Raw genomic sequence first — 27,835 nt, 5'->3', positions numbered from 1 at the left:
AATTTGATGTGTTTGGAGAAAAGAATTTTCTTTTATTGTTATATTATAGGCGGTTAACTAACCGTGCATTCGGCTAAGGAATAAATAATAATTCATATAAAAAAATTTAGAAACTTAAAAAATTATTTTTAAGCTTTTTTTATTATCAAATAAAGAAGATCTTAAATAAAAGAATTACAAGCAATTCACTGTTCACTCCTATATTTTTTTGATATACAAAATTTGATTTAACAAAATAAAAAAATAAATATAATACCAAACAAAAACATAAGAGTGAATTACAATTGATAAGTGTGTGTACAAATTGTAAACCCAAGGAAAAAGGAGAGGTAGAAGAAGAATTATTCTCAAAATTCAAAATTAAGAAAAGAAAAAACAGAGGGAGAGAAACAAAAGAAGAAGAAAAGAAAATTTGAGAAAAAGAGCGAGCAAATGCTGTGAAGGGTGACACAGATACTTTCGAGGGAACCAGATCTGTTGCAGAAAAAATTGAGAAAAATAATATATATCTTCAGCCAACTGTTTGCTGCAAATTCCCCACGATTCTACAATATTACAAAAACAGAAAAAAAGCAAGTTAGCCAACTTAAAATTTTAACAGATCGAATACAATATTTAACACACACCAAACCATTTAAAACATAATCACACTTCTCGAGTTTAGACAACATACACGCACAGTAACTAATCCCACAGGAACATGATGAACATCCCTTGCACCCTCCGCCACCTTAATCTTCAACTATATATAATTCCATGCATCCATTCCATTCTTTAGCAGCTACAATATACACTTCCAACTACATGTAAATTGCAGAGGGGGGGATTAAGGAAAAAAAAAAAAGACTCTATAGAAAGGCATACAAGCATATATAGATAGATAGATAGATATCATACTTGGTGCATGCATCTGCTTAGTTACAAACTATGTACAACAGCCGAACAGCATAATAAACAAAGCAATCCTTATACAATCTCGTGAAGCACATATCTTTCTAAGGCGAGCCGAGGAACCCCATCTGCTCCACCAGGTCGTGCACCTCGTCGTCGCCCCATCTGCACGGCTCCGCGGCGAACTCCTCGACCTCGATCTCGATCTCCTGCTGCTCGTCCTGGACCTCGCTGCCCAGAACCGGCGCGTCGTTCAGCAGCTCCTCCCAGATCATGTCGGTCACGACCCCCGTCGCATTCGGCTCGACGTCGACCGTGTCGTCGCGATCGTGGATGGTCGGCAGGAGGCTTTGCATGCCTGCGCCGGCCACGGCGGGGTCAACATTCCCTGCGAAGGGGTTGAGGGGCAGCCGGCGCCTCTTGCCGGCTCCGCTTAAGAGCAGCTCGCACTCGCCGCGGAAGCCGGCGAGCTGCTGGAGGAAGGCGGGGTTCCTGACGGCGCGCGCGAGGAACGACATGGTCTGCTTGTGGCGCCGCTCGGTGCCGTGCACGCGCTGCTCCATGGCGAGGAGCTGCGCGCGGGAGCCCTGCTGCTGCTGCCGCAGCCGCACGATCTCGATGAGCACGCGCCGGTCCCGCCGCAGACGCGTCCACCTCCGCCTCCGCCTCCGCCCCGAATTTGCCCAGCTGGACGAATCCGCTGCTGCTCTCGACGCCGCCGTAGTGAGAGAGCGTGAGGGGGCGGCGCGTTGCGCCGCGCTTGATGTTCTTCAGCAGGTGCCTCTGCCCTCCCAAGAAGTCTCTGTTCGCGAATTCCAACGGTCCGGATCCACCTTCCTAAACCCTGATGAAATCAAAATCTTATTTTTAATTAGTGATTGTTATAATATATATATATATATATATATATATATATATATATATATATGCACGTTTATTTAATTACTTTAAAGAAAATCATAAATAAATCCTTCCATCTCCATCAAGCATTCAAGGCTTTCCCCCTAAGAAAGAAAGAAAGAATCACCCCTTTCGAACTTACGAACTACCTCTACCTTCCTAAATAAATACTAAAAGAAATTTCATTAATTTGATATGAATACAATAATAATATGTAGCTTTACTAAAAATATATATACATAGATCACCAAGCTGGACAATAACATAGTCTACGCATACTTATTATTATATATATAGATAGATAGAGCGGAAAAAAAAAAGAAAAAAAAGAAGAAAAGGTGCACTAATTACTTCTTTTTTTTTTTTTGAGAAATAAGGTGCACTAATTACTAACATAGGTGTTGAGCTGGCGAATGAAGCTGGAGAAGTTGTTGTGCTTGAAGTATCTGGGGAGGAGGGTGGTGGCGAAGGCGTGGGCGTCCCAGACGACGAAGCTGTTGCGGCCGCGGCTCCACGACACGACGCCGTCCGTCGCCGGATCCTCCACCATCTCGAACGTCTTCGTCAGGAACGGCGGCGGCCCCGCGTCCTGCAGCCCCGCCATCGGCTGCGGCGCCTCCTCCTCCTCCTCCTCCTCCTCCCCCTCCCCCTCTTTCCTTAATAATATATCTCTAATAAAAGGGTTATATAAAAACCGATCCATTGTCGATTACTCCACTCCAAAATNGGGTGTTTTTAACGAAGGAGAGGGATGAGAAGTTTCTGGAAAGAGGGAGAGGAACAGCGGTGCCTCGGCGGATATTTTGGTCACAATTTTCCTTCCGAAGCTTCTCACTGCGTGGGCCCCCACGGCTTCCTGTTTGGGAAAGCCCACCTGTGCACGCTTAGACTGGACAAATTCCAAAATGCCCTTAATCTATCAAACGACTATCCTAAAATTCACCCATCACATCATAATTTTTTTAAAAAATATTTTTATTCTATTTCTCTCTCAAAGAGAGAAATGTGATTAGTCGGGAACAAATAATGTGCTGTAAATATTACATAGCAGACTGTCTCCTTAGACTAAGAGGATATTTTGGTTTCCTCTGTTAGAGTATACAGTCGGTAAGAAATTCATAAATTTCAGTAGTTGTTGATTTTTTTACAAAAATCAAAATTTGATTTTTATTTCATTCTATAATAAAAATAGTCAAATTTATTTATAGCTCAAGCCGGTTTTAAATTTTCGATCAGTCTATTCTAACAGAAAGGGCTTATTGACAAATACCTTCCTCGATCTCCTCTTCTTTTGTCACTCTCCTCTCACTTAATCAAAATACGCTCTCTCAAAATTTTAAATTTTTGTTTCGATTTTCATGCCGATAATGAATAAAATATTTTTGAATAATTCATTATTTTATTTTTTTTAATTCAAAGCAATGTAATTTAATTTTTTATTTTTATTATTTTAATGATGAACCAAATATGCTCTAACTGTAAAAGTATTTACTCCCCACTTATCCAAGCAGCTATTATTCTCGCACTAATTTCTATTAAGATTTTTTCTACTAGTTAAAAAAGAGTACAAGTTACATGTTTTTTGTCCTTTAGTAGTGCTAAAACAAAGTAATCACCTGCGCCCAGCCCACTCCGTACCGAACTATTCCTCTACTTTAACTTTGTATAAAAATGTGTAGACTTTATAGTGCTACACAACGTGCAATCCACCGATTGAGATAATTTTGTATTTTTACACATCATCATCTATTGTATATACTTTAATTAAAAATTTAATAATTTCTATATATAAATTTTTTAATAACTGAGCCTATTTTATAACAATGTGTATCATTCACTGAGTACTGAGTAGTAGTGAAATATATATATATATATATATATATATATATATATATATATATATATATATATATATATCCCGCCGAAAATAGGGACCCGTGAACGTGTACGGATGCATCGAGAGAAGCGATAACAAAAATTATAAAAAAAAAAAAAGAAATTTGGGGAGCAGTGGAAGATACTAGATCGTTCAGCTTTTCAGCGAATCGGGTGCGCGCATCTTCCACGTGGACGTATGTTTCTAGAAGCTTCCAAATAACGCATACGCCGCTTAAATTAAAATAAAATACGGCCAGATTTTCAGTGTAACGCTCACTCACCAAGCTCTTTACACTGACGCCTGGGTCCCACATCGAGTCTACCATATCAGGTACAGAGTTACACTGAAGAACGTCCGCGTATTCGCTCCCTGGCTTTTACCTTGACCTGGCTCACCACGTCATCAGTAGACCACTGCTGAATCTGTGCGCTGCTTTAAAAGCTTCATTTCATTTGAGGAAACAACTTTAAAAAAGCAAAGCATTAATTGCACCATTGATGATTGATTGATGCCAAATATCTATTTGATTTTTCATTTTGGTCTACCGGATTTTCTAAATTGTGCCTTTGGTCCTAAACTTTTATCTCATTTTCTCATTTTAGGTGCGCAGTTTTTTTTTTTTTTGTTTTTTTAAAGTCACTCACATTTTTAAATTTTCAGAATTAATCGTACTGTTTATCGTTAATTTTTAATTTTAAAATTTTTTGTTCATAATCTTCTTTCTTTGTATTTATATCCACTTAATAAAGGTCAATCCTACCAATTTAAATATGACCATTCATATTTACAACTACTATGATCTTTCATATAATAATTTTTGTTTCTTCTAAAATACCCTACATGAGCTTGATGCACCACCAAGCTATTCTAAAAAAGTTTTAAAAATTAGACTATAATTTAATTTAACTGTAATAAAATTAAAAATAAAAAATCTAATAATTTTAAAAATAATAGAATAAAGATCAGAGTCAAAAAAAAGGCAAAGATTAGGGACAAGTGCAGTTAACTCATTTTAAAGTGGAAAAAGTTCAAAAGTTGGCGGACGGTGGAGATTTAAAAGAAGAGTAAACTTCAAATGCCACCCCTGTGATTTCTCACTTTCTCATTTTAATACCCTTTAGTTTAAAATATATCAATTTAATATTCTATGATTTTTTTTTTTTGTCAAATATATGACAAAGTTAAACACTAAAAAGTGTTAAAGTGAATATTCGATAAACTTATGTAGGATATTTGAAAATTTTTTTTATATAATTTAACGAAATGTTAACAGAGAAGTTGACGAAAAGAAAAAAGAAAAACCATATGATACTAAATTGATACACTTTAAATAACATAATACTAAAATAAAAAAGTACGAAATCACAGAGGTGGTATTTGATATTACTTTCAAACAGAATGCGGTGATGAGGGGCAAAGACCTAACACGGTCCACAGCTGATTCTGTGCACCAGGTCTACGCCAGAAGCTCTTGCAGGTAACACGATGTGGGCCAGGGCTCGTAATTGGTGTGGCCCACCAGTTAATAGGTACCCAGTCGCACTCTCAGATTTATGGCGGGACGCACCGGACACCCCCAACAGATCGATCATGCGGTGGAGAGATCAAGGCCGTCGATTTCGAATGGGACAACGGAGATCGTCTGCCGCAGATCGCTTCTCAGATTTGGTGCTCAGCTTTTTACCGACAAGAAAATTGCTAGCTGTCGAGCTTATACAGGTGGGTATATTCTACACTCTTTATATTCTAAAATTATTTTAAAAAAAATTTGCTTGAACCAAAAATAAAAATGCATAAAACTTTGTATCAACTACCACCTATTTAAATTTGACTATTTAATCTTTAAAAATTTTAGTTTGAGTTCTTATTTTAAAAAAAAAACTTATTTGATTTGAGTCCCTTTCAAACTTTAAAATATAAATATGTCATTTATGTTAGCGGGTTTAGTTAGTATATTTTATATAATTTATATAATTACAAATTTATGAAAATAAATAATTAATAATCAAATTATTTAAATACAAAATTTGAGCTTCGAAATTAACTTTTGAAAGATGGGATAGTTGAACTGAAATAATCTATAGTGCGAGAATGTTTTATATATTTTTAACTAAAAACTAATGGCTGAGCTCTAGCAATAGCAAAGTTATGGTGTACATCATACAGTTATATTACAGATGTACAGTCAGCATTGCTTTTCTCACAACGAATCGTGCTTCCAATACGTGTTATCTGTTTTTTTTTTTTCAATAAAGGTGGTGAAAATGAATATTGTTTATCTTTCCGATCGTATTTAATGATATATAAAATATAATAGCTACATAAATGATGTGATATTTTTAATTAATTAAGTTATTTTTTTTGAATTTATCCGTTCCATAATAAATTTTTTAAGAAAGTATTATAGTTAATATTTTGAGGAAGAAAGATAGATATGAATGGCCGGATATAGTAAGTAGTCAGTAGTGTAGCTACCCCGCACGCTTTATACTATTTGGATACCAATTTATGGGAGAAATTATAGACTGGACCTGGTCCAGTGGACTGGAGTAGTGTGCTGTTTTGTCGTTTTCTTCTAACAAATTGGAGATCTTACTCCAAGAACTAGGGATGAAAATGGATCGAACCATATGGATTTTACTTTTCGGCTCATTTTGGAATTCAAATTTAGATTTCGAATAAAAATATTATATTTGAAAATAGATTCTGTAACATCCTAATAGTTTCATATTGGATGAAAAAATAATTCTGATTGTAATATATGAGATCTCACACGGCCATAATAGTAACTGAATTTAACCGTTTTGGATCGATGGTTTGGACTCAACGAGTTATTATTGCTAGCTGGTCGAGTCGTTAGAGATTTGAATTTATTATTCTTCTCTGTATTCAAATTTGAATTCGGATTATTCGGAACTAAAACCAATTTTGACATATTTTTATTATGTAACATTCTTATCTAGTCCATAATTGACGTTAGTTAGTTTTTTTAGAAAAAGATCTTAACTTTTTGCATTTTTTACTTAGTTTTTTTTTATGGATTTTAGAAATCTTGAATATGTATAGGCAAATCTTTGTTATCTTAGTTTTATATATTTATTAAAGAATATAATTTATATATGTATTCATTTAATATCTAATCAGTACCTAAAAATTCATTTTTATCGAATATGAATTTCAATTTTAATTCCTCAAATATCTAATATTCGCATTCGTAAGGAAGTGATTCCTAACATTTCCATATGCATAGTAATTTTATTATCCATTAAAACTGTACTTAATAGAAGTGTTGTAGATAGGACCAGTGGTCCATAAGCAATGATTCCAAAATGTTATGAGTGTGTTGGTTTCGTTCTTTTTCACCCAGAAATTGAAATCGAAAAAAGAATAATTTCGTTTGCGAGTGTTTAGTGCAGAAATCTCATCCTACTTTTCATTTTCGGGTGAAATAAAAATTCTCCCATCGTCATTTTTCCTTTCAATCCTGCCTAGAAAGCCAAAAGCCTTCTTTGAAATTAAATTCGTACATAATAAATATATTTATTACGAAAATATATATCAATTATATTTGATATATTTTATTTAGGGTTAAATACAAGTTTAAAAACAACTTCTGTATCCCTCTAAATTTTAATTTACCCTGCATACTACCCTACAAAATGTCCTCTAAATTAAATTTTTCGTCAGTTTTCCCTTGCCCTTTCTCTTCTTCTTTTTTTTTTTTTATCTAGAAACTGAAAAATCACTTCTTTTTCCTTTTTGAGTAGGCTGAGTACTTCACCTCTTTTATAGCTTGGTACTCCATATATGACTAATAGCCAAAAAGTTAAATCCTCACGAAAGATTCTCTTCTTAATACCAGATGTTCTAAAATTAGATAGAAAGGAGATATGATATGACACTGGGTGGAGATGATTCTCTTCTCGATTACGATTATTTATTTATGTTTTTAGTCGGGGCTGTAGAAAATTTAAAGAAAACTGATGAAAATTCAACCGAAAAGTTATTTTTGTTAACTTAAAATTAAGAATGATATATAAGTTAACTTTAAACTTTAATTAAAAGGATATACCAGTATTTAACCCTTTTGTTTAAAATTAAATTAAAATTTTAATTAAAATATAAGTTTAAATTTAAACTTTGAATCCGGGCGAGTGACCAGATCATTTTTTTAGACACAAATTCTCTCCTGCTTCGCAACCTCTTCTCTCTCTTCCCCTTTTTGGCACTTATTTTTTTTCCCTGATTTTCATAAATATATAAGCAAACACTGTAGTACTTTTCCAGTACTCTCTATAAAAGCTAATTTCTAGAAATGATAGAGACAACTGTAACCCTCTCTCCCTCCTTGTAACATCTACAACTTCTGCTTCAGGAAGATAAGGTTACAAGTGAAAATACATCAAAATAGGTGTCACAAACTTATCCATACAGCCCCAAATAACAAAATGAGTTTTCTATGGCACATGCATTTGGAGACATTAGTTTTTTTGTCATGTAATAATATGCATTACCAAGTGTGCATATATCACTGTGTATATTTATACACATACTTTAAATTGGAGACTTTGGAGTTCAACTTGATTTCTAATTAATCCAACGAAAATTGAAGGAACAAATGGAACAGAAAACTAGTATTGGTTACTAACTTATGATAACTATCTAATTGCAACTAGAATAATCACATATTCCGAGAGAAGAAATTAATAAGACAAAAAAAAGAACTATTGAATATTGATCAACAATTATCAAAACATTATTCACAACCAACATATTTACAAACTATGATACAACAAACCAAAAAACTAAACTTACTCTATTCTCCATAGTTTGACTTCACCCATGATGCAAAAACACCTCGGCGCCTAATCAATCATTATCGTCGTCGCCATCATATTCTTCATCAAATTCCTCTTCTTCCTCATCCAATGTTGCTTCCTCTTCGTCGTCATTGTCAACAATAAAACCTCCCAAGGTCTCGTCTTCCTCGCCTTCCCCATACTCTCCATCTTTATAACCCATAACACCTTTACGTTGCATCGAATCACTACGTGGTTTTTTGGGGTCCTTAGATCTTGTAGAATATTTAGATCTCTTGGCACTTCCGGATTTTGAGATGAACTCCTCCTCGTCCTCGCTCTCCCCCATCCAATCCTCGTCTTCGCCTTCTTTGCCGCTATTTTTTCTTCTCCTATTCTTGCTTTTACCCTTTAAAGTGACTGCTTCATCATTGGCTGCTGCTCCTTCCTCTTCATCAGAGTTCTTCTCTCTTGGTTCCTCAAGATACCAATTCCAACTCTTCATAGGACGGAGCTTTTGCTTCGGGTAATTGTCAAATTCGTGACCCATCACTATGAATCCGAACTCTGCACTCGCCGTCAAATGAAATCATGTAACAATCGTCTTACTACAACAACAAGATTTCTTAACTATAGGTGAATTCAGTTGACTTGAAATTCAATGAATCCAAGTGAATTGGATTCGGGGTTTTGTATATGCTGTTTTGGAATGAAATGTGTTCAAGTTGAATTACATTTTGTGCTTTCCTATGCTACTCTAGTGAAGTTTAGATCTCATGATAATTAGAAAGGGCATTTCATTCATTGAATGCTAATTTGTTCTTTGTTCAAAAGGTCAAATCATGGCAAAAACATCTCAAATCGTCGGATTTAGTTACACTTGTTAAATTCTACCTAAGTCAACGGAGATCAACACAAATCATGAACTAATGAGCTTCCAAATAAGAGAATTAAGACGAAATTTGAAGTGTTACTAGGAGTAACAGTGTCTAAATTTGTACAGCAAAGATCAAAATTTGAACTTCGAAAAGAGAAATTCTGATCTGACCTTGAACTGGATCAATTTGGGGGAGATCCAAATGAGCCAAATCCGATTCCAGCGCTGCATTAAACACTTCGTCATCTACTTCTCCTCCATAAATCGGAGCCCTAGCCGCCTCTTCCTCCTCCCTCCTCCTCCTCCTCTCCAATGTCCTCTTCTCCCTCCTCTCCACCGCATCCAACACCGCCCTATCCACCTCCCCCTCCTCCCCCCTTCCTCCCACTCTCCTCACAACCCAAAAAAATGGGGTTTTTAGGGATAAGGAGACCCGATCCCCACGTTTCAGCTCGCCCTTCTCCGAGTTCCGATAAACCCTATCGCCCCCACCATTGGCGCTCCGAACCACGATGGGATTCCTCCCGATTACTTCGAACTGGAGCTCGAATTCGTCATGGCGGAGGGAGAGGTGGCGGCGGGAGACGGTGCGATCGGAGGAGGAAGGGCCCGACGGAAACCCTAGGGCTCTTCCGATGTGGGTCGTGGAGCCCCGCTTCATGGGGATCTTCGCCCCTTCTTCGGATTCGAGCTCCATGGGTTCGAGAAGAGGAGGACACGAAGAATATATATACATATATAACTCAAAAAACAAAAAATAAAGCTCTCTTCGTTGAGGAGGAGCTAAAAGTAGACCAGGGTGTTGCACGCGCGTGGAGGGAGCGGTGGTAAACGAACTTTAAAAATATTAAAAAAATTTATTGGGCTTTAAACTGTAACAATGGGCCTAACGTTGGGTTATCGGGCTTCCAGCCCATTAAGCTTAGAATAGATCCGAGCCCACAAATGAAAAGAATGGGTGGGCCTTTTGGCCTATCTGGATTTCTTTTTTTCCGTTTTTAAAAGCAATGCCCTCCCAAACTAACCTACTTCTGGTTCCTACAAAGGCCAAGGGATCAAACTTTGTAAATATAGACGTGCAGGGTTCACCACATTAGACAGTGGTTCTTATCTAAATCTTTCCATATGAGATTACTGGGTCAAAAGAAGTGGAGTGAAAATATATAAAGATATGCTTCTTCATTTTCTAGTAGAATATATAAATCATATCTTTTTTCTAAACTAGCATGATTTGTGCGATCCAACTTTGCTTGGAAACGAACCAAGTACTTTTCGATTGTACTTTTTATAGCTGTGTGTAACACGTTATTTCTTGCAACCCAAGATAGACTAATGTTCTCAAATATGGTTTTGGCCGCCGCATTAGAGCGAAAGATTAGATAGAAGCCTTTGCTTTAGGGACTCAAAAGCTCGTTTCTGCTTTCCACCAAAGCACAAATGCTCCAGCCTTTTCACGTGCTAGACGTGTAGCTTCTGATTGTCGATTAGAAAAGTTGTTCAAGCCCACTTATTTGAATCTAAATACCGAAATCTCATTCGTACATTTTTACTCAAATCGCAACTAAATGCAACATGACTGGATATATAAGTTAGGCCCTTTTCCAGCTCAATGGTACAATGTATTTTAGGCTGGGCTAAAGCAAGTTGGGTTGGTCCCTCTTTCAGGTAATATCAGCTCAAAAGCATTTTGAAAAAAGATCAGCTTCATTGTTTTAACTTTTACGCACGCTAAAAGGAATAGGAAAGGGGAATAAAGGTCGAAATTAAATAAAAAAGAGTCACAACTCACAAGATTGCCGAATATATGAGCGGAATCTTTTACGAGTAATATTATAATTTGTTTCGTCAAATAAAGTGATCGATGAATTGATCCATTTGATCTGTCCTTATTGAGAGAATTTTTGTTTATGTACACCCTTTCCTTGCACTACTCCATAGAATTAATTTTTTATATAATAATCTAACACTTGTCCTGCTGCAATCTTAACAGTAGTCGTTCTTTATTTGTAGATACGGAAGAAGAAAGAATCACGAGATTCGCGTTCAAAGCATTTTAAGATTGCAGCTGACTTTTAATATTCGGCCTGCCAACTATACTTTCTAAGATAGTTTAAATAAAAGATGCCCTATATTTCTCTCTTCCATTAGATCAATATATATTCCCCTTTAATTCTCCATCCCATCCAATCAAACTGTTTGATCACTCCAATAATTCATAACATTTGCAAACCATTTGCCTATCAACATTGAACTAAAATTATCTCGACGTCTTAAGGAGAATGTGAGATATTCTCAGATAATTCTATATATAAAGTATAGTAAAACTAAAACTCTTAATCCGACTGTACTATTTTGGATAATGATTATATTCAAAAAATTACGGAAGTTAAGTAACATAATGGTAGAATGAATGACCTTCTGAAAAGTAAAGCGTGACGGTATAGAAGACCTGTAATGTGGCCGCACGTGTCCATTACGAGTGCAACATGATATAAGTTATGCAAAGTGCACAGGATAAGGGTAATAATTGTATTGCAGAATCCAAGTTGCTACAGCGGGGGACAACCAATCGCTTTCGTGGAAGCTAGCGAACAACAATCTCACAGCTTCGAGGCGGGCACGTTGGGGGCCCCACCGACCCGTGCGTACACGCAATGCGCCCGGATGGTGAGTGAATAGTGCATGGAGGCCACGTCCTAAGGGATGGATATGTATGCGCATAAATTATGAATACAATGATGCATATTATTGCATCACGACGACTTTGTCGTCTCAATCATGAGCCTTTCATTCGACTCAACCAATATTCCGAGAACGAAAACCGACCGTTGAACCAACAAGTACCAAGGGAAGATATTTAGGAGTCAGAAATTGGCCATTAACAAAATTAGTTTTATGCTTTACACAAATAATCTTGTTGAATTAGTCAAAGCTATACTTTTTATTCTTTCTAAGAGATCTGTAGTACTATTTAATAAAATAATTATTAATATGTTTATATATATATATTTTTTATTTTTAAAGATAAGTGTTTTTTTGCTATGATAGAAAATCTAAATTAAGTAGCTGTATGCAACATTCCTTGTTTACAAATAAAACTAGTTAAAAATTTGAAGCACTTTGCACCACAAATTTTTTTTTAACTTGCATTAGGCACATTTGGTATTTTATTATTATTATTATTATTATTATTGATTAGGTTGTTTGGTGACAAAATTTGGTAGGAATAGTGGAAAGAAAGCATCTAATTTATTTAAGATTAATTTAAGGCCGGCCACCGGCTGGTCTAAATTTGGCAAAAGACTCCATCCGGTGCAACTGCCCGGCAATCAATCTTTCCCATTGTAGAAATTGTTGCTTGGATTTAGTTCACCACGTCAACTGTGGACCTCCAGCTCACACCCATTTTCTCTAATCAATATATCAACCCAAATTATTTAAAACATCTTTTCTTATTTAACATTATGTTTTAGTATCATTCAGTCTAAATCTAATTGTCAAATTAATCTGACTTATATATACTGATTACTTCAATTCAATTATATAAATTGAGAACTAAAAGATGTCAAAATCAAATTAATTATTTTTAATGCATATTAGTTTTGCGATAATGATTAAATAATTTGTGTTTTAACCACTAGTTAAAATTTCTGAAATGAAAGTACCATTAATGCTTAGTCCAAAGAACTTTTCTTATTCAAATCAAAAAACCAACCAAACCAAACTTAAGTTATTTTGATTACATTTAGTTTAGCCTTTTACTCTTTCTTTCTTATTTTGTTTGATTTAATATATTTCAAAATCAAATTGATTAGCGCATGCATTTATAAAATACATTATTATTTGGAGTACTTTTACATATCCATTATAAATGTTATCATATATCGTTAATATGTTGAATCTTTAATTGACTCGTGCATGCGAATATACTGGCTAACACATTAACTATATATATTCGGGGACAAGACTTGTGGAAGATGATTTTGGTTGGGGGTTCATGAGTGAAGTGGTGAACCAAGTCCAAGCAATAATCAACGAACTGGGAATAGTATTCAAAGCTGTACTACTCTCTGACGTGCCACGTCGGATATACATAAAGTGTGATTAATTCTTCGTGTCTCTTCACACCCACCTCTTTAAATGCAACATCTGCTCCATGGTCCATACCAAGCATTCTATTCTATGAAAAAAAAAAAAAAGGGAACAATGTTGACCAAGAAACTATTGCATGCTCTCGTTGCATGACATTCGCATACACAAAAATCTAATTTAAATATTCTATAACTAAAATTTCAAAGATCAGCTTAATAAATATCATAAATTTTGTATTACTATTTTTTTGTGTGTCCAACATTGTTCCCTATCTGAAACGTCTTCTAATAAGAGCATTAATTTATTAGAAAAATGAGTATTGAGGAAATTCATATTTGAACGTTTGCACACCAAAAATTATAAGATTTTATTAATTATTAAATATATTAGTCTACCCATACACTGACACGTGGTGCAGCTAATAATTTCTCTTGTTAGGCGCACCGCACTGCGATTTTTATAGATTAAATAAATAATAAAATTCTTATTCCTCTACATCGAAAGATAAAAATAATCATATTAAATTTTATATCTCGAATAATATCGTGCGATTTCGATGCGTATCAATTAAAAAAACAAAACCGAGGTACTTTACTGTATAACACGCAACAAACCCCCCCAAAATCTCTCTCGCTATAACTCTTTATCTCTACTCTCTCTCGTTTACTACGTCGGATAAAAGTCTCTCTCCTCCGCGTGATCGATCCAACGGTCCTCGTTGCTCCGCACACCTCGTGATTCGCGGAGCGTTCTCGTCTCCTCTCCTCGTCGCCTGCTCCAAGCTGGATCTCGTTCAACCATCGTCTCCGANTTTTTTTTTTCTCGATCTGTTCTTCGATTTAAATGCGAAGTTTTGGATCGTTCTCGCGAGTTAGTTATCATAATCGCGTTTGTAATCTGATTCGTATGTAGTTCTTCAGATCTGGAGATAATGTGGTACGGATTTTCCCCGCATTTTCCCCGAATTTAAGCTCCAAAATTCGGTCTCCTGCGTTAAATTCAGTTCGTTTGATCAATTTTAGTACTATTTTTTTTTTGCATAATATTTGTAGTATATTCAGATCTAGATTGCAATAAACCCTATCTCCGAGTCAAAACCCCAATGCATGTGTGTTTGGATCGGTTGTGGTAGTAGTAGCACCAAATCCGAGCTCTAGAAACCCTAATTGGAAGGTTCTAGATGGGCCGCGGCGGCGCGCGGCGGCGGAGGGAGCGGCTGCGGTGGAGCAAGCTCTACTCCTTCGCCTGCATCCGCCCCAGCGTCCTCCTCGATGCCGACGCCGCCGCCGCCGCCGCCGACTCCCTCGGCGGCCCCGGCTTCTCCCGCATCGTCCACTGCAACCAGCCCCGGCTCCACCGCAAGAAGCCCCTCAAGTACCCCACCAATTACATCTCCACCACCAAGTACAACATCCTCACCTTCCTCCCCAAAGCCCTGTTTGAACAATTCCGCCGCGTCGCCAACCTCTACTTCCTCCTGGCCGCGATCCTATCGCTAACCCCCGTGACCCCGTTCTCCGCGGTCAGCATGATCGCGCCGCTGGCCTTCGTCGTAGGGCTTAGTATGGCCAAAGAGGCGTTGGAGGATTGGCGGCGGTTCATGCAGGATATGAAGGTTAACAGCCGCAAGGTTGGTGTTCATAAGGGGGACGGGCAGTTCGGGTACAAACATTGGCAGAAGATCAGGGTCGGGGATGTAGTTAAGGTGGAGAAAGATCAGTTCTTTCCCGCCGATTTGCTCCTCTTGTCGTCGAGCTATGAAGATGGGATATGCTATGTCGAGACCATGAATTTGGATGGGGAAACCAATTTGAAGGTCAAGAGGTCTCTGGAGATCACCCTTCAATTGGATGAAGATGAGGCTTTTAGGGATTTTACGGCCACCATTCGGTGCGAGGACCCGAATCCGAGCCTTTACACTTTTGTGGGAAATTTTGAGTATGAGCGCCAAGTGTATGCTCTCGACCCGAACCAGATTCTTCTCAGAGATTCAAAGCTGAGGAACACTTCGTATGTCTATGGAGTGGTTATTTTCACCGGTCATGATAGCAAAGTTATGCAGAATGCGACAAAGTCGCCATCTAAGAGGAGCAGAATAGAAAGGAAAATGGATAAGATCATATACATTCTGTTCACTCTTCTCGTGTTAATTTCGCTGATTAGTTCTATTGGTTTCGCTCTCAAGACTAAGTATGGGATGCCACATTGGTGGTATTTGCAGCCGCAGAATACCACAAATTTGTTTGATCCGTCTAAGTCTCTGATTTCTGGCATCTTTCATCTTGTCACGGCGCTTATTCTTTATGGATATCTTATACCTATCTCACTTTATGTTTCAATTGAAGTCGTTAAGGTTCTGCAGGCTATGTTTATCAACCATGATCTGCTCATGTATGATGAGGACACGGGAAATCCAGCTCAAGCCCGGACCTCGAATTTAAACGAGGAGCTGGGCCAAGTCCATACGATTTTGTCCGATAAAACAGGCACTTTAACATGCAATCAGATGGATTTCTTGAAGTGTTCTATAGCAGGAGTTTCATATGGTAGGGGCTCGAGTGAAGTTGAAATTGCTGCAGCGAAGCAGATAGCATCGGAAGCTTCTGGAACTGCTGATCAGAATAGCAATGATCCTGATCTATGGGAGAATAACAGGGGTGATTCTGGGTCGTTAGAGATTGAAATAGAAGGTGGCATTACATACTCTGTTGAGAAGGCTGCTAAATCAAAGATTAAAGGTTTCAGTTTTGAAGATGACCGTCTAATGCACGGAAATTGGACTAAAGAACCAAATGCAGCTACCATCATATTGTTCTTTAGAATACTCGCGCTTTGTCAGACTGCGATTCCCGAGTTTAATGAGGAAACCGGAAGTTTTAACTATGAAGCTGAATCACCAGATGAAGGGGCTTTTCTGGTCGCAGCAAGGGAATTTGGATTTGAATTTTGTAAGAGGACTCAATCAAGTGTCTTCATAAGGGAGAGATATTCATCCTCCGAGCACCCAATAGAAAGGTCATAACTTTAGCTTCATCAATTGTTACAATTCTTCTCTTCTACATTATTGGGCTATTAACTCTTTGGTGGATTATTTACAGGGAGTTCAAGATTCTCAATCTTTTGGAATTTAGCAGCAAAAGAAAGAGAATGTCGGTGATAGTGCGGGATGAATCTGGGCAAATTCTTCTTCTGTGCAAAGGAGCGGATAGGTATGATTTAGTTTCTTGTCTGAAAGACCTGTGATTCCTTCTGCCTCTGTCTTCTGATCCCTTTTTCCCTGAAAACTAACTGTAAATTTTATACGTATATTCTTGAATCATTTGATTGGTCTTATAGATCTTTTTTTTTTGTTTTTTTTTTTTTGGTTTTAGTATTATATTTGATAGACTATCAAAAAATGGAAGGACATATGAGGCTGAAACAAGTAAGCATCTTAATGAATATGGGGAAGCAGGTTTGCGGACATTGGCATTGGCATACAGAGTGCTTGAGGAATCCGAGTACTCAGCATGGAATGGTGAATTTTTTAAAGCAAAGACTTCTATAGGGTCTGATAGAGAATCCCACCTTGAGCGAGTCTCAGATTTAATCGAGAGAGAATTGATTCTTATTGGTGCAACTGCTGTAGAGGACAAATTACAAAGAGGGGTAACATTTTATGATCTAAATGCACTGACATGCCAGTCCTTTTTTTTCTAGATTGTTTGATCATTTCCCATTTTACTTTCAGGTTCCTCAATGCATAGATAAATTAGCACAAGCTGGTCTCAAAATCTGGGTTTTGACAGGTGACAAGATGGAAACTGCAATCAATATCGGGTATGCTTCTTTGTGCATTCATTTTGCTGAAAACTGAAGATAATGGCTGTTTGGCTTGGTTTTTAGAACAGCTACTTTACTTCAGAAAGCTGAATCTTTCAAAAACCGGATGCTTGGCTAACAAATTGTACCGATTCTGGAGGTTTTGCTGTGGTGGGAAGCTAACATTAAATGTTAGGCCTCAAAAGCGGAATCTTCCCCCAGCAGCAAGCTTCTACTTTTGCTGCTGCGATAAATTGTGGAGGAGATTTTTTGAAACGCTATTACCGGTGTTGCTTCAAACAGCTCTATATAAACAGAATTTCTGTTGAAGCTCCAACCTGGCCAAACAGGCCCTTATGATCGGAGCACATTCTGTGTTCATCTTCAATTAATAGTCCATTTTCTATTGCAGATATGCATGCAGCTTACTTAGGCAAGGCATGAAGCAAATCTGTTTGTCCGCAACGAACAACGACTTGCTTGCACAAGATGCCAAAAAGGTAATGTCCCTATTTTCATGTCCCTTCTTGTATTGTAGCAGGATTTGATCTGTTTCGTTAAGTCATTTTATGGTAAGCTTTGCTTTATCTCTGAGGGATGAACAGGCTGGAAAGGAGAGCCTTTTGATGCAAATCACCAATGCGTTGCAAATGGTGAAGCTAGAGAAGGATCCTCATGCAGCATTTGCTTTAATTATTGATGGCAAAGCTTTGACGTATGCCTTAGAGGAGGATATGAAGGATCAATTCTTGAGTCTAGCAGTCAATTGCGCCTCAGTCATATGCTGCCGGGTCTCCCCAAAGCAAAAAGCACTGGTAGTTTAATTTCAGATATTCACATATGTACTTCTGAAGAATCATCTATTTACTTAAATATTCATGCAAAGCCTAAATTTTCTTGTATGCTCTTCAAAACGTTCTTACATATCTACTTTCTTAGGAGTAGTATGCCTGCCTGAACTTTTCTAATACAAGACTGATGCATCCTCATGAATCATATGACATCTTAAATTAAAATTGATTGTTATTGTTAGAAATTGCACCTTTGATGGGCATATTTGATATTTAAAAATCCAGATTTTACAGGGTAATCAAGGTAAATCGATGATTTTGCTGGGATATATGTTTAAACTTTTGTATTGTATTTAATTGCAGAGCCAAATTGCTGAACTGCAATTGATAGTAGCCTTGACCAGATTTTTATTTTTTCTTTCTGTTTTCTGTTTTAGGTTACTCGTCTAGTCAAAGAAGGTACCGGCAAAACCACCTTGGCGATAGGTGATGGTGCGAATGATGTGGGCATGATTCAAGAAGCTGATATTGGAGTGGGTATTAGTGGCGTGGAGGGAATGCAGGTTGGCGGCATCATCTGTACTTGTATTAGTTTGTTGTTTGTTTACAATATTTCAAATTTATTACTATGCAATAGGTTCCAGAAGAACATCAGATAAGTGGTATGGGCATTCTTCTTAGGGTGGCCTGCTTGGCCTGGCTGGAACTACTGCAGATGTAATGTTTGAGCGGAGCTGGTTGATGAAACAGTAACTGCCTTTTCATTTAATTCTTTTCTAGAGCTTCTTGTCGGGACACAAGTAAAAGTTTCGAATAGGATCTTTTGCTTTTTGGGGCCCAGAAGCTTGTTTTAGATTTCCTCTGTAGCAAAAGCTCCAGACTTCTAGCTAGCCGAACTTCTAGCTTTTGCTTTTTCTGGAAGCTTGTTTTGTAATAGCATGCTTAAAAACTGTTTTGCTTTGTGCAGGCTGTGATGGCTAGTGACTTTTCAATTTCACAATTCCGGTTTCTTGAGCGGCTCCTAGTTGTCCATGGGCATTGGTGCTACAAGAGAATTGCTCAGATGGTAATAAAGAAAAAAATTTCCAGCCTAATGCTTATACAACATATATGCCATGTATTAATCTCTGTGTGCATGGGGGTTTTCTGGTTCTAATTTGTTGAATCATTTCCAGATATGCTATTTTTTCTACAAGAATATAGCCTTTGGCCTCACCATTTTCTACTTTGAGGCATACACTGGCTTCTCCGGGCAGTCAGTTTATGATGACTGGTACATGCTACTTTTCAATGTGGTTCTTACATCCTTACCTGTCATCTCACTTGGAGTGTTTGAGCAAGATGTTTCTTCTGAAGTCTGTTTACAGGTACATAATTCACTTTATAGCCATTATTGCAGAAAAATAAATAATTTGAGTAGCCTCTGAAGAAACGAAAATTTTCTACTCATAATGAAGTATTCTATTAGTGCCGATTTTATACAAATAAAAGTGTTGCCTTAACTAGATAAAGTCATCTTCTGACAGATTTAGATATGTATTTGTTCTAGAAAGGGCATATTTTTTTGATGGGGATGATAACATACATCTCTGCCTGCAAAATCGTCTGTAGCTCTGTAAGATCTGACTTTTTGTATATGCACCTCAAAAGTGCAGCTTCTTACCAAAACATGTAAAAGTTATGGAGTCATCTGATTAACGAGGGAAGTCCATTTTGTGTTTAAAAAAAGATATCTTATAAAGGGGCTGGCCTTTTTTTTTTTTTTTTAAGCAAGATTATAAGGTACTAAATTGAGTTGTGGAGGGTATGAAACTTCAGATTTAACGGGGCAACAGAAGTAAATTGACAATTAACAGGACTATATTAGTGAACATATCTTTACAGTGTCATACATTCCATCTGATGGGGCAATATCTACTCTGCAGTTCCCAGCTTTATATCAGCAAGGACCGAAGAATGTCTTCTTTGACTGGTACCGAATATTCGGGTGGATGGGCAATGGCCTCTACTCCTCCCTCGTCATCTTCTTCCTCACCATTGGCATCATCTACGACCAGTCGTTTCGTGCGGGCGGTCAGACCGCTGACATGGCGGCTGTGGGGACCACCATGTTCACATGCATAATCTGGGCAGTCAACGTCCAGATCGCCCTTACAATGAGCCATTTCACGTGGATCCAACACGTCTTTGTTTGGGGCAGCATTATCACATGGTACTTATTCTTAATTGCCTACGGAATGTCCTCACCGCTGATCTCCGGAAACAACTACCAGATCCTTCTAGAGGCGCTTGGGCCGGCTCCCATATATTGGTTCGTGACACTTGTTGTTGCTGCGGCGTGTAATATCCCATATTTGGCTCATATTTCGTTCCAAAGACAATGGAATCCGCTCGACCACCATGTTATTCAGGAGATTAAATATTATAAGAAGGATGTGGAGGATCAAAACATGTGGAAGAGGGAGCGGTCGAAGGCGCGGCAGGAGACAAAGATCGGTTTTACAGCAAGGGTTGACGCCAAGATCAGGCAGTTGAAGGGTAAATTGCACAGGAAAGCACCGTCATCAACCGTTCAAACCAGCACATAAAATATGTCTTCTTTACCCTCTTATGTATATGATTTTTCTTTTTCTTTTTTAATTTAGGGTCTGTGTGAGTGTAGCTAAAGTGTGATTTTTCCGCTTTTTTGAAATTTCTCTCCAATTCGTTTCTTATTTTATGGGGAAGAGCCCATGGTTCAGTTCCCTCTCCATTATACTTATACAAATTACAAAGCCAGCGTTGTACCATAATTATCTCTTTTAGGTGGAAGATGTGTGTCGAAAATAGTTGATAATGTATGTACGTGCAAAATTTTGTCCATTGGCTATTTTTTATATTGTAGTGAAATGTTGATTTTTCCCTTTTTTGTTTTTAATTGCGTTGTTTTTTTAACCGGAAGAGACTATTTTAGGATGGTTAAAACAATTAAACTTGCTGTTTAAATAGAGCCATTTAAAGGATCTGTATTTTCGACTTTGACCGCCGCCCGACAAACCTTCAAGTTACTGCTTATGCTTTTTAGTTTCCAAGTCTTATCGGGGCAACAAAAATGCAAAAACTGTTGTTTGTGAAATACTTAGCTACTGCTTGAAAAAAAAAAAAAAAAAAAAAAAAAAAAAAAAAAAAAAAACTCTTCAATAACAAAAGGGACCAAATATGCACTTTGTAGGGGGCAAAGGAATGTTTTTGTTAGATGTGACTCGAAATTGATAATCGATTTTAGTTTGGAATTTTGACTTGCCGATAATTTTACGGTGCGACCAAATTGAAAAATAAAGTTGTGAATAAAAAATGGATACCTGTGGCGAGTAATGGAGGGAGCTCGGGTCGACAAGCCCAAGCCCGTAGTCCACAGGGAGTGCAGGGGGGCGAAGCCCCTAGAGGCAATAGATTGAAGTTGGTTGTACTCTTTGTACAATATATTTTCTTTTTTGTTCGATAGTGAAATTCTCTCCTTCCTCATCTGTGATTTTTTTCTCCAAAAAATTTTTCACGTAAATCTGTGTATTTTTTTATTTCTGTTTGTGATTTGTTTATTTTGTGTTCATCATTTTCGTTTCCGTTTGTACGCTTATTGTAATAGTTTCAAAGCAAGGAAATTCTCTCGGATTAAACAAGGCCGAATCCGAAAGCAAGATGAGATGTAAATCATCTTGCCTAACTAGTCGGCTCCATATATTGCACGGAGAACTTTTCGTTGAAGCAAAACCACATTTCCTCAAGGCAAAAGTTTCCAGCTTTTCTTTTCATATACCCATACAGCAACAGAAAAGTTTGGAAGAACCAAAAGATATGATTATCATACCTTTACAAACTAATTAATAACAATGATTAAACCTCAGATAAATATACATCTTCTGTCTCTATTGTACATGCATGCCCCATTTTTTGCAGTAGGTTTTCAGTCTTTCTAGGATAAAACAAACTTGACTACAAAGAATTAAAAAACATGATATAGCTCGAGGGTCTCAAAGCGACCAGGCCAGAGAATTAGCTGAATTTGACCTGCCCAAAAGAGAGTACGGTGATATATGTGGGGATATATATTAGATATTAAATGAAAACGATTACGATAGCCAAACAACTACCATAATATAGACGATGGACGAACTTACGCTGATGAGATAATGTAAAGCTCAATTCAATCTGAAAAGGAAAATGGCTTCTTAAGTAGCACCAAACTGATGGCGACAATTATGCTTCCTGAAAATTTGATGCAATCATCGAAAGGCTAAAAGCAAGGATCAGCTAACATTTTTTATTAAATAAGAGAGTAAAGTCGCATAAAATACCTTCAGAGAGCTAGCGAAATTCATCATGATATCCATAATCATCCTCAGCAAATATGGAACTATAAAACACATAGGGGTTCTCAATCATCTCTTTCAAACTGAGACGCCCATCTTTGTCAGTGTCCGCCTGCATTTGGTACCAAAAGATCAAGGGGTTACCAAAGTCACGTTATGAAGAATATGCAGTTATAAACAAACCAAAACTAACTACAGAATTGCGTGGCGGTCCATAAAAGCACATAGTTCACGGGTCTATAGGATTTATCATTTATCCCACAAGACTTCTGCTATAGACGTAAATAAGAAATTTTGGGAATTTGGGAGATGTAAAGAAAGATTAAACTCCCAAAAGATCTATTTAACAATTACCTGTGAAAGCACATAATCAGCCTGCTGCTTTGCATAGTAATGTTCAGATGGGTGAATATTACCAATTACAGGCTTCAGTTCATCTGCGGACAACAGCCTGCAAAGGAATGTGCCAAGCTTGGGTTGGGCGAAAGTACACTTTGAGCTAAAATGAGAAATACAACTCTCAATGCATACCCATCCTTATCCTTGTCAAGCTGTGAAAACAACTTCTTAGCAGGAGCCTCCCCGGAGCTATCAGTTTCATGCGAAGTAGTCTCGACTTCATCATGAGCACGTACTAAGCTAAACAATCCATTGAAAAATTCTTGAAAATTAAGCTTGCCGTCTTTGTCCTGATCTCTTTCCCTGAAGTTAAAAAACCAAATAAGAAAACCTGGCTCCTTGAAACGCCACAAGATGCAAACAAAGTAGTTTGCATCTTATGAAGCAAAGGAATAGAAACTTTCAATATCTGAATTTGTGAAGTATCTCATGCACAACTTTGCAATTATTTCTGTTACATAGCACTCCAATAGTACTTTCCAACACACTCTATCACCATACAAACAGGTTTATGATAAAACAACTAGAAGGATTGCAATTTGCAGGGAAGAAAATGAAACGGTATCGAGTTGCACCTGATCTCTTCTTGACACAACCAATGTATAATCTTTGGATTGGCACTGTCTGCTGGATGTAAGAAGCTGGAGGAACATGTAAAGAGTCAATGGGAGAGGTCAAAATAAAAATTTTTTTAAAAAAAGACTGATAAGAGCAGAACCCATACTCATTGAACTCTGTTAGATTAAGAAGGCCATCACCATCCACATCAGAAGCATTAAAGTGGGTCTCTTTCCACCAACCCATCCCATCATTTGTTGTGTTATTTTCTGCCCATAAATCAAATTTACAATTAACGAAGTACTCTTGAACAAGGCACCAAACTTTAATATTTCTTCGTTTGCTCTGAACTGTTATCATATTTCGCATGAACCGCACTTTAACCTCGACACGGCCGTTCTTGTTTAGTTTTCTTCTGCTTCTTTATAATGCATTATAAGGCAAAATGTGCGACCTTTAGGGATCATATAAGAACTCCAAAAATCCTTCCATATTCTCCTATTTCTAAATATCACAAGACGATGTATGTCGATTCCCTTATAACCAAACACAAATTCACCCTATATCATCTGGAATTCCCAATAATGATGTAAAAAACCGTCTATTTCATGCCAATAACCCATTGGAAACGCCAGAAAAAAGCTCAATTAACGCCAAAACTAAGATGGAATGATCGGAATTTTAACTCAAAGATTTAATTTTGCTACATCATAGATTAATTTCAAATTAAAAGAGAAACGAATGTGGACTCAAACAGAGCAAAGCATTAACGACATAATAAAAAAAAAATCAAAAAGGGGGGGAGGGAATTTAATTAATCCAAGGAATCAAACACTGACCGTGGAATGTATGGGCCCAACTGGGGGGCTCGTACTCGGCGAAGGAGATGAATCCGTCGCGGTTCTTGTCGTGGAGCTCCAAATCCCGCTGCGTCCGATGCATAACCTCGCGCTGCGCCTGGGCGAGGTTCCACTCGGTGAGCTCCTCCGCGGTGATGGCCCCGTCCGCGGGCGCCACGTCGACCTTGGGGAAGAGCTCCTCGATGCGGCGCGTCACGTTGAAGCGATCCTCGTCGTTGATGTAGTCCTCGGCGTCCATGAACTCCTCCCACTCGGGCTGCGACTCCATTCCCGGCGCCGCATCTCCCTCTCCACCGCCGCCGCCGCCATGGCTGAAGTTGTAGTGCGCGCGCTCCCACTCCCGATCCTCGCGGCGGCGCTCGATGTCGGCGATGAGCGGATCGAAGGGGACCTGGTGCCCTCCTCCTCCTCCTCCGCCGTCGCCGCGGGGGGCGAAGGAGGAGCGGAGCTTGAGGCGGCGGTGTGGGCGGAGGTGGTGATGGGTGGGGGCGAAGGAGAGGAGGAGGACGACGAAAAGAGTTAGGGCTACGTAGATCCACACTATCGGGTTCGGGTGCGACTTCCCCATCTCCCTCCCCTCTCTCTCTCTCTCTAGCGGAGGTGGCGTCGAAGCTGCGGTGTGGGGGTTTTATACGCACCAAACTCCAAAGGGACCTACCAAACAGACGACGTGTCGAGTGTCTACTGGTTGCTTTTTGCGGGGCCCGTGGCTTTCGCCAATAGAAACATGGTCTGACGTGGATGGGCCTTCACGTGTTTCTACGTTATCGCCCGGTGAAGGTAACAACTCAAGCTGCTGCGGAGCGAGCATACCATGTATGCACGTTACATGGGCGCCGCGGCATCATTGCTGCAAACAATTTATTGCTCCGCTACAAACAATTTATTGCTTCCTCGTGAAAGTTATTATTCCCATTCTCATAATAATAATAATAACAATAGTAATTGTACAGTTTGATCTATGAAAGTAATAAATAAAGCTTTTTTTGGTTTTTATGTTGGTGGTGTTCAGGAATAGCATCCCTACGGTAGATGTGAATGCGATAACAGAGTTTGTGGGAGCGACAACTTTTTTGCGTTCTCTGTGGGATGTTGATCATTTTCTTTTTCAGCTGCGCACTGTAGGTTGATATATATATATATATATATATATAATAGATAGCATGCTATCCGTTTTATTTATTTTATTTAGAAATAAATTTATCTAAAAATGTGAATCAATTAGGATTCGAATTTGGAACCTTAAATACCAATAATCGAGTCATTTGCCATTTGTGCTAGCAACGATCGATAGATTTATGTATATATATATATTGTTGATTGAACCTCAATGGGGCTTATGTGCTTGTAGCTGTAAAAACTGTCAAAGCTCTTTGGGAGAGGTTGGTGATAGAAAGGACCTGTGTGGTTGCGACCACCTGATTGGTCACTATTGCAGCTTATTAGTGGGTCATTTGGTTGAAAAAAAAAAAGTTGTTATTTCAGAATCTAGTTAAGAGCCTTGAGCATTGCCTCCGGAATAAGAGGTTTGGTGAAGGATTGGGCTCAGTTTTGTTAGATTTACGGTCTCATCGTTCATGTTATAACCTCTCTGTTTAGAGTTTGTAATACTTTTTTTTTTTGGCTAGTCTTTTTTTAGGCTCAGCTGTCTCGCTTTGTATGATTGAATTTATCATTTTAATTAATAAAGTAGATAGCTATTATAATTTTTTCAAAAAAAAATAATTGCACATTTTGATTTTCAAAGTTTTATCCAAATTTCACTATTATTAATCTTTTAAATTTATTATTTATCTTAATTAAAATTTTGTTGTTGAATTTTGAAATGCCCATTAGCTTTAACAAAAATGGTCACGCATGTAACAAGTAACCTTTGTGACATGATCATTTTTCTCATCGGAGTTAATAACAGAATCAACCAATACATATTACATTTACAAAAATGAAAAATATAAAAACATGATTGAAGAATTTAAGCAAATGTGAGAACTGATGGTGCAATCAACTTTCTGAGAAATAATCCGAAAAAAATATTTTAAGAAACGAGCATTTCCATAAAAAAATCGTTCCATGGACAGGGCCTACCATGTCATCTGGGGACAGCCTATCAATATACCCACCGTGGGTGATGCGGTGGACACGGTTCAAGCATTAGCTCATGTAGGTTTTTCCTCAGGGTTAGAAGCTATTTACCCCAGTTAATTAACTGTCAAATTTTTAAAAATAAATTTTAAATTAAAAAACAGTAAAAGTTTTTGGATGGTAAGGATACTATGCAAGAATAATGTGCACATTTTATAGATGATGTTCTTAAATAAACTCCTTGTGTTAATTTTGTTTGTGATTGCAAAAAAACAAAAGAAAAAGAAGACAATAACCAAAATTTTTAATCATATTTCTTAATAAAGATTATATTAATAAAAGTACCTCTTTCATTATTTTTGTAATCCATTGTGATTGATTTCCACTAGAATTTAATCAAATGCAATTTTTTTATTTTGCAAACCTAAAAAAAAATATTTCGAAGTTAATTTTAATTGGGTCGGATAATATAGCTTTCTCTAATGTACCAATAGAGAGACACTAAAGTTACTCACACATTGCAACGGAATGATACTATAAAAGATAAAATATAAATAAAATAAAAGCTTTAAATTTTTTGATTTGACATGAGACTTCAATAAACACAAATATAAAATATAAAACAAATATAGATATAGATATAGCAAAATTTATAATTTTGATAAATAAATCACATATAATAATAATGAAAAAAGTAATAAAAAAATTTCTACCTCATACACACCTTCATCGCACAATCGACATCGAAATATGAAGAAATTTTATTTTACTCATTTGTTCTTATGAAAGCAATTGAGAGGTAGAAATTAGAAAAATGAAGCATTGGATTCGAGATGAAACAATGTAAACACGTTACTAAGAAGTGGGGGTTAGAAAGATAAAGCATTGGATTGAAATAGGATCATGTAAAGAGGTGAGGGTTAGGAAGATAAAGCATTGGATAAAGATGGAACTATATAAATACATTAATTGAGAGGTGGAGTCAAAAAGATGAAGTATTGGATGGATATGGGAATAGAAAGATGAAAGCCAACGGTGAAAGAGGATTCACCACGTAGCAAAAATTTAAGAAAAATAATATATAGGTATATGTATTGTTACGACAAACGCACAAACGGAAACGAAATGACGAACACAAAAAAAAATCAAACCACAAGCAGAAAAATAAAGAGACACAGATTTACGTGGAAAACCCTTTGCAGGGAAAAACCACGGGCGAGGGAGGAGAGAACTTCACTATGGAACGAAAAAGGGAATACAAAGTNAAAAAAAAAAATCAGTCTAATAACATCAAATTTAGAAAGATTAATATATCGAGTATATTGAATTCATCCACAAGATGAATCTTGATTCTTTATGATTAGAATATATCACAATCAAACTTTAATTTTCATCAGTGGAAAGACTAACGTTGAGCAATTTTGGAGGCCTAAGTAATCTCAAAACATCCTAGCTAAAACTCATACCAAACTTAACTAATAGATATTTCATGCTGGGTTCGGTTACTAAAGTCCGAATAGTTTTTTTTCCGATTCGCATGTGTAGAATGAAAAATCA

General features: G+C 37.4%; 4 protein-coding genes across 5 annotated transcripts; 1 reads left to right on the top strand and 3 right to left on the bottom strand.

The window, feature by feature from the left end:
• LOC109710219 (heat stress transcription factor A-2-like) lies at window positions 587-2,395 on the bottom strand. The gene is given in 4 exon segments (XM_020232711.1): window positions 587-1,541; window positions 1,543-1,706; window positions 1,709-1,735; window positions 2,182-2,395. Coding segments are annotated over 4 exon segments (951 nt in total). The 3' UTR covers window positions 587-995.
• On the bottom strand, window positions 8,374-10,106 carry LOC109710065 (protein bfr2). Its single transcript, XM_020232479.1, has 2 exons — window positions 9,518-10,106; window positions 8,374-9,036 (listed from the first exon to the last, which is right to left on the bottom strand). The coding sequence occupies exons 1-2, from the start codon at window positions 10,080-10,082 to the stop codon at window positions 8,540-8,542; spliced, it is 1,062 nt and encodes a 353-aa protein (XP_020088068.1). The 5' UTR covers window positions 10,083-10,106; the 3' UTR covers window positions 8,374-8,539.
• On the top strand, window positions 14,256-20,933 carry LOC109710064 (probable phospholipid-transporting ATPase 4). The gene is made up of 10 exons (XM_020232477.1): window positions 14,256-16,453; window positions 16,537-16,647; window positions 16,810-17,086; window positions 17,169-17,257; window positions 17,652-17,739; window positions 17,845-18,054; window positions 18,468-18,593; window positions 18,998-19,096; window positions 19,206-19,397; window positions 19,956-20,933. The coding sequence occupies exons 1-10, from the start codon at window positions 14,619-14,621 to the stop codon at window positions 20,616-20,618; spliced, it is 3,690 nt and encodes a 1,229-aa protein (XP_020088066.1). The 5' UTR covers window positions 14,256-14,618; the 3' UTR covers window positions 20,619-20,933.
• Window positions 21,786-24,811, bottom strand: LOC109711027 (reticulocalbin-2). Of its 2 annotated transcripts, none has more exons than XM_020233903.1 (8): window positions 24,176-24,811; window positions 23,503-23,605; window positions 23,354-23,419; window positions 22,911-23,081; window positions 22,734-22,830; window positions 22,365-22,491; window positions 22,188-22,303; window positions 21,786-22,077 (listed from the first exon to the last, which is right to left on the bottom strand). In XM_020233903.1, exons 1-6 carry the CDS (start codon window positions 24,762-24,764, stop codon window positions 22,375-22,377), a joined length of 1,143 nt encoding a protein of 380 aa, XP_020089492.1. In that variant the 5' UTR covers window positions 24,765-24,811; the 3' UTR covers window positions 21,786-22,077; window positions 22,188-22,303; window positions 22,365-22,374. The 2 variants fall into 2 exon arrangements, with proteins under 2 accessions (XP_020089492.1, XP_020089491.1); XM_020233902.1 differs by having other exon boundaries at window positions 22,188-22,275.

Source organism: Ananas comosus, linkage group 5 (assembly GCF_001540865.1).
Source record: "Ananas comosus cultivar F153 linkage group 5, ASM154086v1, whole genome shotgun sequence".
Classification (NCBI taxonomy): Eukaryota; Viridiplantae; Streptophyta; class Magnoliopsida; order Poales; family Bromeliaceae; genus Ananas; species Ananas comosus.
The sequence above is the reverse complement of the archived record's forward strand: the minus strand, read 5'-3'. Positions and strand labels throughout refer to the sequence as shown.

Excerpts from the sequence above, each read along its gene's own strand:
- LOC109711027 (XM_020233903.1), bottom strand. The coding sequence starts at position 24,764 with ATGGGGAAGTCGCACCCGAACCCGATAGTGTGGATCTACGTAGCCCTA. Across the intron at positions 23,082-23,353 it reads TTGTGTCAAGAAGAGATCAG|GGAAAGAGATCAGGACAAAG; the intron begins GTGCAACTCGAT and ends TTTTAACTTCAG. Across the intron at positions 22,492-22,733 it reads CTGATTATGTGCTTTCACAG|GCGGACACTGACAAAGATGG; the intron begins GTAATTGTTAAA and ends TACCAAATGCAG.
- LOC109710065 (XM_020232479.1), bottom strand. The coding sequence starts at position 10,082 with ATGTATATATATTCTTCGTGTCCTCCTCTTCTCGAACCCATGGAGCTC. Across the intron at positions 9,037-9,517 it reads CCAAATTGATCCAGTTCAAG|AGTTCGGATTCATAGTGATG; the intron begins GTCAGATCAGAA and ends CGGCGAGTGCAG.
- LOC109710064 (XM_020232477.1), top strand. The coding sequence starts at position 14,619 with ATGGGCCGCGGCGGCGCGCGGCGGCGGAGGGAGCGGCTGCGGTGGAGC. Across the intron at positions 17,740-17,844 it reads TTGCACAAGATGCCAAAAAG|GCTGGAAAGGAGAGCCTTTT; the intron begins GTAATGTCCCTA and ends AGGGATGAACAG. Across the intron at positions 19,398-19,955 it reads CTTCTGAAGTCTGTTTACAG|TTCCCAGCTTTATATCAGCA; the intron begins GTACATAATTCA and ends TCTACTCTGCAG.